General features: G+C 44.5%; 1 protein-coding gene across 1 annotated transcript in view; it reads right to left on the bottom strand.

Moving 5' to 3' along the window:
• Window positions 1-1264: 1264 nt before the first annotated feature.
• LOC117821629 (PDZ domain-containing protein 4-like) overlaps window positions 1265-8624 on the bottom strand; it is a 41903-nt gene continuing 34543 nt past the window's right edge. The window contains exons 8-9 of the mRNA XM_034696044.1: window positions 7197-7298; window positions 1265-4661 (exon numbers count right to left, since the gene is read on the bottom strand). Of these exons, the coding sequence (XP_034551935.1) occupies window positions 2661-4661; window positions 7197-7298 (2103 nt within the window). The 3' untranslated portion in view covers window positions 1265-2660. The remainder of the gene's footprint in view (window positions 4662-7196; window positions 7299-8624) is intronic.

The following is an 8624-nucleotide window of genomic DNA, read 5'->3' as shown; positions in this document are numbered from 1 at the left end:
ATGTGACGGTTAAGAAGATATTAAGATTATGAGTTTTGCCCAAATAAGGACATGACTGACGTGACTCCCGGTCGGGAACACACAGCCATTGGCTAAGAGACTCACACTACGTCACACTCTGCCTAGTTGAGTTCCGCATTACCAATATGGCTGCTGCCGTCGATTTGCTTCAAAACAGCTCTCAGGAACAGATGGGTGACGTCACGGATACTACGTCCATGTTTTTTACAGTCTATGATTTCGACCAAGAGTTCCGGGGTCTTTTAGCCCCCAGAACTACTTTCCCCGGAACTAAAAGGTTCCTGTGCCCCCATTGTTGTCTGCGTTTCGACCGCGGGCTGAAGTCCCGGGTAGATTGTGCAAATGAGGCCAGTGACATATGGAAGAATGATATTAAATAATATTTTGAAATCTTAAAAAACTAAACTAGTATGCATTCTCAGGAACTCCCTCTGTGTTTCAACAACTGTGTAAACTCCACAAACACTGTTTCATTCAACCGAAAGTCCCAGGACCTTTGAAAAGTACTACCCCCAAGCAGGGGCTTTTCAGGAGGGAGATTATCTACCCCTGAACTAAATTTAGACCCTGGTTCCTCCGGTCGAAATGCACGTAGTTCCGGGGTAAAGTTCCTGTGGTGGGAAAACGCCTAGACTCATAATCTCAACATCTTTGAAATTGCCATGTTAGAAAAAAATTCACCCCCCGTACTGTGTGTGCCGATCAAGAAATGAGCGATCCAGACTACACTCGTTTTTTGTACCAGGCTGTAAACATGTTTATTTCTGCTGTAAAGATCGGCTTTGAATTGGTGTGTATGTGGGCCTCAAGCAGATCTTCGATGAACTGCAGTTTTTAGCACTTTTGCATTGGACTCATATTTTAGACCAGAGGTTGCCGCTAGGTCTAACACTTGCAGAGCTAGCACTACCAGCCTTTAGTCCTCACTGCAGGTTATCGTCCACAAGCCTACATACAACTTTATCTCTATCTATAGAGTGAAGATGCGGCCAAACTTGCCGAGCTACAAGCTACCAGCTGACATCAGTGCTTGTTTACATTCTGGTAGTAGAGCATTAAAGCATTATGGCAGTAGTTAATAGCTAGTGGAGGGGGGCTGAGCTACAACTTTGATACAAAATTTGACATATATTTCGGGCCTACAATATTGAAAATGATTATTCTGGGGATGACGTGTAATCATTTGATTGACTGAACACATCCTCATATCGACATACGACAACAAAGAAACACTTCCAGAATCGATCTTTGTTCACAGCATTTATTTAGAAAAGCTTTCACTGTGAAATGTCAGACACAGTACACCACAACAATGAACAAGTACACCATGTTTCGTCTATGCTAGAATTTTAAACAAGTTCTTAGAAAGACACATCCACGATCACGGTATTAAAGGCTTTTAGTCTTTTAAAGGAATAGAAAAAAGGATTTCTCCAGGAATATCAAACATGCAAATGCCAAATCAACTTGGGGTTTTATAAATTAGTCACACCAATGTTAGCAATATTCTGTAATCATGGATGCTTTTTGTCAGATGATGATACAGCAGTTAGTTCTGAGAGCACAGATTTAAAAAAAATTAAAACATCTGAACCAAGACCGGGACTGTAACATCCAAAAGGAACAACATGGAACAAACAAACAAAAATATTCACAGTCATCGTTGAAATGATGTCGAGTGCTGACCCAGACTTTGTGTGTAGTATTTTTAAATGGCAAATGTGCCTTTTTGAAATGAAAACATCAAATGATTTCTGTGCTTTTTGTGATGAAATGCGTCTTTTCTTAAAAAAAAAAGAAAAACAGTCTGATTTTCTGTGCTTACATACTTATCCTCTCAGCTATAGTAGCCTTTTTGTGCTGCTTTGAAAAATGTGCTCTACACTCACACGTGTCTGAATGGAAGGCATCGCTCAGCTCCTCATTATGAAAAAGCACCCCGTCAGACGAGGGAGGGTGTAGCTTCATCTCCTGCGTCAACCCACGGGAGCATTTCTTTTTTACAATAACACAGCAAGAATGAGTAACGACATAAACTCACGCACAATGTTCAGAAAATGTCCTCAGGCTAAAAGCCCTTTGTGGAATTGAAAAAAGTTTTATGGCACAGAAGTGGCTTTTACTGATAAGGTTTTCACAGCTGCATGGTTCTTACCTTCAACTAGTGATTTCGTTCAGGATTGAAAGAAAAAACAGACTCTGTGCACCTCCTCCGTAATCGCTTCACAGCAGGAGGTGCCATCTCTCATGTGGTGACGTATCTCTGGAAGGATTTGTCTGAACATGTAACAGTCCAAAATGCAAATGTGTGCTCTAGTTCCACTTAATGTCTGAGAGTCTACTTGTTCAACTCCAACAGTTCTTTTTTTGTCTTGTGCACAGACTCTGACGTCAAGGTTTTAAATCTGACAAAGTGGAACAGGTTTCTGTGTTAGACAAGAGATGGTTCACATGAAGCATTATGAAAAAGGCTCAGAAGTGTAGGTTTAGGTCCTTTCAACCAAACAAACTGCAGGAGAATCAGTTTCACTTTGTGTTTCAGAACACCTCACTGATAAGTGTTTGTGCCAAAGCAGCTTGTACTCACTTTCAAGGCCTGATCAGAACACTTTGGCACTTTGTTATCCCTCCCACCTTACTCAGACTGTGGTGACAGACAGCAGGGGGTTGTACACTTTCTTCCCATCAGCAGACCTGGCTCCGTGTGCAAGCAGCTCCTGTATCGTGATCCAGTTGTCCAGGATCCTGCGGCTGCGTTTCTTCATGCTCCTGCGGTGGCACAGCTCCAGGATGGAGTTTGGTTCCTGCTGGTTTGTCGTCCCCTGCTGTCCCGCGGTGCCGCCACCGCCGCCCTGCTCCCTCTCACGCTCTCTCATACAGTCCAGACGGCTCTGCATCATGAACTCCCTGCGCCGCCGCTGCTCCCTGGACTTCTGCAGCTGCTGCTTGCGCTCCTCTTTGCTCCAGTATCGACCCATCTTCATTTCGCTCACGGCGTCGTCGTCTGTTGTCATGCCGCTGCGCTCCTCTCTGATCTTCATGGCTCGTGCCTTCAGGAGGCGGTCCCTCACAGGCCGCTTGGCCACATAACGTGAGCCGTCGCTGCGGATCTTCACTTTCCACTCCATGCGAGGGGAGGCAGGAAGCAGTGGAGAGGACATGGGTAAGGGTGCTGCACCTGGAGCCTGCGAAACATCTTTGCACGTGCTACCCAAGCTCATCGGGCTATCATCCCCCCCGTTTTCAATGCAGCCCTCTAGAAGTCCACCGAGCCGATCAGAGGTGGAGGGAGACCTCAGCTGCATGCAGCTCAGGTAGCGCTGAGGTGGATTTGTATCAGTCCTACGGCGGGACAGGTATGGGCTGTTATCTGCGCTGCATCCGCCAGTCCTCTCAGCTGTCCCATTGGTCTTTGTGCTGCGTCTAACCCCCCCATCTGAGCCCCTTCTTGTTCCTGCATCCCGGGTCAGGGACCTAACCTTAGTCCCAGGGCTGGATGTCTTTGATTCACTTCCTCTCCTGTGAGAGTGGTTGAGGTTTCCTTGTGACCCGTCTCCTCTCTCGGCCCTGGTTCCTCTCTCTCTCTGTCTAGTGGAGGAGTGAGGATGAATCTCTCCTCTCTCCAGGCTCTGTGTGGAGTGTGAAGGGTACAGTTCAGTGACCAGAGGGGTGCTCCTGCAACTTTCCCCTCCAGTGTTGTAGGCACTGGTACTGTCCTTGTCTGAGCGTTCCCTCTCTGGTAGCTCGTTGATGTCGGACAGAGCGTGGTGACAGGACTCCTCATTGACCAAAGCACCATTCATCTCCAAACGTCCTGCTCCGACCCCTGCACCCACTCCATTCTTCTCCTCCAGAGGCCAGGCCTTCATACATCGTTCCCTCAGCTGCTGCATCTTCTGCGCCCTCAAGATGTTGCGGCACTTAAACTCCAAGTGGCGCAGCTCCTCTTCCAGAAGAGCCATCTCATGCTGCGTCAGGCTCTCGTTCCTGTTCACATCCAGAGAGACGCCTCCTTCCTCCAGTGCCATCCCCTCACCTCCAAGATGCATCACATCATTACTGTTCTTCTCGTAGTAGCATTTGATTTCAAGGAGCTCTTTGTACCTCTCACACTCCTCTTCAGTCAGGCCAGGCATCATCATCCTCATGGGATCAGCCACATAGGCCCTCTCCATTCGCTCCACCTGCTCCAGCCCTCCTCCATTAACACAGTCCAGTCCTAAGAGGGAGTCCGTGCTGAACTGGAGGTCCTGGGAGTGCAGCAAAGGTGGCGTGTCCCCTCGGCTGGACAAAAACTTGCGCATGCTGCCGGGCGTGTTGGTTGCGTTTGTGTTGGAGGCGCTGGTGTGGTCGTCTGCCAGGAGATCGTGTTCTGACGACTCTTCGTAGCGTGTGCTTTCATCCGTACGACCCACCCCGCTGTCCAGCTCCTGACTGTTGCTCAGGACCGTCTGGAGCAAATCAGGTGAGTCTCTGCTCAGTGAGCGGCAGTGGCTACTCAGCACATTCCCACTGGAGACAGAGCCTGATCCAGCACCCAGGATGAAGGTGTTGCTCCTCACCCTGTGGCTGCTGGGCAGGTGAGCAGCATTGTCCAGTGGCTCCACATCCAGCTCATCCTGATCCAGCTGGTTGTCATTCTGACAGGTACAGGTGTGTTAGACACAGGGTGTTGAATTAAGTTGATGGGATTCATATTTGGAGAGAAAGGACAAAGATAAAAAAAATGCATTAGAAAGAAAATAAAAACCTGAATGTCAAACGTTTTACTAAGTTACTCCAAGCACAGACAACTTAGTTTGAAATGTTCATCGGGAATAAAACAAACGTTACGTAGCTCAACACGCTTTCTCAGGTTGGACTGTGAGTTTTTGTATGTTTGGGCAGAGTGGGAAACAGGAAGAACATTTCAAACGATACGTATCATTCTTCATTTCAAAAACCTCTAACACGGGCTGAAGATATGACCATGGGTGCTCAGGTGGAGAATTATAGCCATCATTACCGACCTCTAAATGAACTGAGTGAAATTTGCTCTGTGTTTGCTCCACGTTCGACCGTGGAGATGCATGATATACAGGTATGACTAAACCACTGAGACAAACAGAACTACACAAACACATTTTAATGTCTCAGGGATCAGATTTCAGAAAAGAGAAGGAAATTCATGAGCTGACTTCAAAGCAAAAGTAGTGAGTAACTAGAGCATTGATAGAAATGTAGAGGAGTAAAAAGTACAATAATTGTTTTCTGAATGTAGTGGAGGAAAAGTAATAAGTTCCCCCAAAAAATAATACTCAAGTAAAGTACAGATACTCAAAAAATGTACTTAAGTACAGTACTCAAGTAAATTTACTTTGTTACTGTCCACCACTGATTATTTGTCCATCATAACTGATTTCTGAAGTCAGTTGAGACACAATAATCAACTAATATGTGTCATATGTGAACGTAAAACCGTATGATCTGTTACAATCACCAGCTGATTTCAAACTGTTCCCATCTGCCGCTTGTTGCCAGCTGCCAGCATAACTTTTGTGCATGATTATATTACAGGCAATAACTTATGTTCTGAAACAGTCACAGCAGAAATGTGACTTTATATCATCAAACTTTGGGGCCAGATAATAACAAAGCACAATTTAAATCACATTTTCTGCCTCACTCTTCATCAAGGAAGATGGCTGTTTACCTACGAGGCTAGTTCTGCTCGAGGTTTCTACCTGTCCCTTTTGTCAAGTGCTACTTCATGGTAAGTTGATTTGGGGTCTCTTTGAATAGAGGAATTAACCTTCTCAGTATGGAGACTGCATGAGATACCTTGTTGGGATTAGGTACAATTAGGCGTGTTTATAATCAAATATAATCACTTCAGGTTCATCAAAATGAGTGCCCCTCTCTCGTTAATCTTTGTCCTTCCATCCATTGTTGGTAAAAGCAGCGTAAATAAGTACACTGTATTTTTAAATCCATACAGGTAATGCTCCTTCTCGTCACTAGATGGAGCTAGTGCTGTGTCATATTTTTACATAAGCTCGCTACTTCACATTTGCATTTGGTTTCTACTGAGTAACTGGTCTGCATAAAAAAATTGTCTAACTGAATTTTCATGTCCAGGTATTTCATATCAGAGGATGTGATTGTTCCTCTAAAATGGTAAAACTTACTTTCTCCTCTTTTGATCAGCCTCCCCTCAAAAGCTGATCAAATATGACATTAACACGTGTGTTTGAATAAGTAAACAACTCCCTCCTCAGGCTCAGTCGATCTTGAGCTAATTGATTTGATTTGAATGTGAACTGCGTGCAGACTGCAAGACCAAGTATTGATTATATTCATCTTCATTCTTATTCTTCTACAATCCCTCCAGTGCTCTCTCCCTCTGTCTTCCCCTAAGACAACAGATCAGGCTTTAATCTCTGCTTGTGCTTTTCCCTCAGATGATTCTCCGTCTTCACCTCTCTCTCTTGAATCTTAATGTGGGACAGCGCCATCACAATATAAATCTCATCAGTCTTTTTTCACAGGTAGTGCTCGTGCTCGTCTCTCCAAATACAAGGACGTATTTAAGCAGGAGAGGCTATTTGTGTGTGTGTGTGCGCGTGTGTGTGTTTGACTTAGACGTTTTTAATGAGTGCCTTTTAAATCTGCCCTTTAGCTCTCTGTGTGCAAATGCAGCCCGCATACAGATTTTTGTATCCTCACAAATACTGTCTCCATCTGCAGCTCATTTTCACAATAGCATGCAGTAAAATGAATGTGAGTGGGGCAGCATATGTTAAGTTCCGTGTTGTCTTGTAGACTGTGAGGAGTGTTGTTGAGGGGCACCCTGTGTGTGAAAATAGGGCCCTCATATCAGCTGGAAGAGTGACCTTGAGGGAAACAAAGCGCTGCTACATTAACATCGTGAGTCCAAGCACCATTTGTCTCTGCCTCTTTCTGTACCTTATCTCTAGGCTTATCATGTTTTCACACCTCTTTCCTTTTCTGCCCCACCTCTGACCTGTATCTTCCCCAACCTCATGACTAAACATCCATATAAAGCTCTCCTTTCCACATAACTTCTACTCATTTCTTTGCTAAATAAAGGTGTAGAAAAAAATGCAGGAGAAGTCATTTTTAGGTCAGTATTCAGACTAAGGGCTCCCCAAAGACTGAATATCCAATTTCCTCACCTCTATCTCAGGTCGTGCGAGGAGCAGGGAGACATTAGTGCTGTCCTCTCTGGTGAGAATAGCTACCGCCTCCTCCCTGTCCTGGATGTCCACTCCATTTATCTGAGAGAAAAGGAGGTGAATACAATTGAGCTAATGTCATAGAACCAAAGAACCTTTACACCAAGGCAACCTTTAATTAAATTACTCGTTCCAGGAAATGGGTTTTTTTAAGAATTAAAACCCTGAAAAAGGGTCTCCACATCTCTTTAATAGCATGAGTGATGACATTACAGCTCTTAAGGGACAATTTAGAATAAAATGCTGCACTATTAATTGTTACTGCTAATATATGGATAAAGCCTGACAGGAGACTCTGGAAACCTGGCTTGAAATAAAAGAAGCACATTCATGAAACCAAATCTGAGCATTAAGCTTCAATAGAAAAATGTAACAAATAAAAAATCATAGATATTTGAAACACATAGTTCAAAAACAGTCGTTTTGTGTTTTTTAAAGTGGGGTTGTTGGAGGGACTTGTCAACAGTAAGCGTATTACCCACAGAGGATGCTGGAAAACCGGCACAAAAGCTAGGCAATCAACCACTGCAGACGTGGACAACTTTCCATGTAATAATAATAATAATAATCATAATAATAATGATGCATTTTATTTTAAAGGTGCCTTTCTCAGCACTCAAGGTCACCGTACAGGGCAGAGTTTAAAAAACAATATCAAAATCAAGCTGATAAAATCAACAACAAAAAAAATTTAACAGGATCAGATACAGCGCAGTGAAGAGGTGTTATCAGAGTGAATATGACAGTTTAAAGAGATGTGTCTTGATGTGATTTAAAAATGGAAAGAGAGTTGATGTTATGGATGTCTGGTGGGTCTGGTGGGAGGGAGTTCAAGAGGCGGGGGGCAGACCGGCTGAAGGTTCTGGACCCCATGGTGGTTAAGCGGGCGGGTGGTGTAGTGAGGTGAATGGAAGACATAGACCTGAGAGTGCGGCTGGGTGTGTTGATGTAGTTGTATTTCAAGAAAGTACAACCCTAATATTTACGTTGGTGTGAGTGTAAACTGACTTTAGAAGATCTGTCTGCGCTGTATTTTGACTTTACAGAGGACCACTTTTTTAACACTGTTCTTAAACGTGACACATACGAGTTAATCGGAGTGGTGCAGCTTTAAACAGTGTGTTTGAGTAGTCTTGAAGCCCGACATCTAAACATTAAACCAGTACAACCCACAGCAGAACTGATTCTGAGCTGGATCAGGCTTGGACCAGCTTTTGTCATGCTGCTATAGGCCTAGACTGCCGGGGGAACTGGCACACTGACACACTGGGATCCTAGCTCACCCCCTTCCCCCCAACCCCCTCATCACCTACTTTAACTCTGCCTGTCCCATTAAAGTTACTAACCAAAGACCTTTCTGGAGTCCGA

This window comes from Notolabrus celidotus, chromosome 11, assembly GCF_009762535.1.
Source record: "Notolabrus celidotus isolate fNotCel1 chromosome 11, fNotCel1.pri, whole genome shotgun sequence".
Classification (NCBI taxonomy): Eukaryota; Metazoa; Chordata; class Actinopteri; order Labriformes; family Labridae; genus Notolabrus; species Notolabrus celidotus.
Note: the sequence above shows the minus strand (reverse complement) of the source record. Positions and strands in the feature narration are given on the sequence as shown.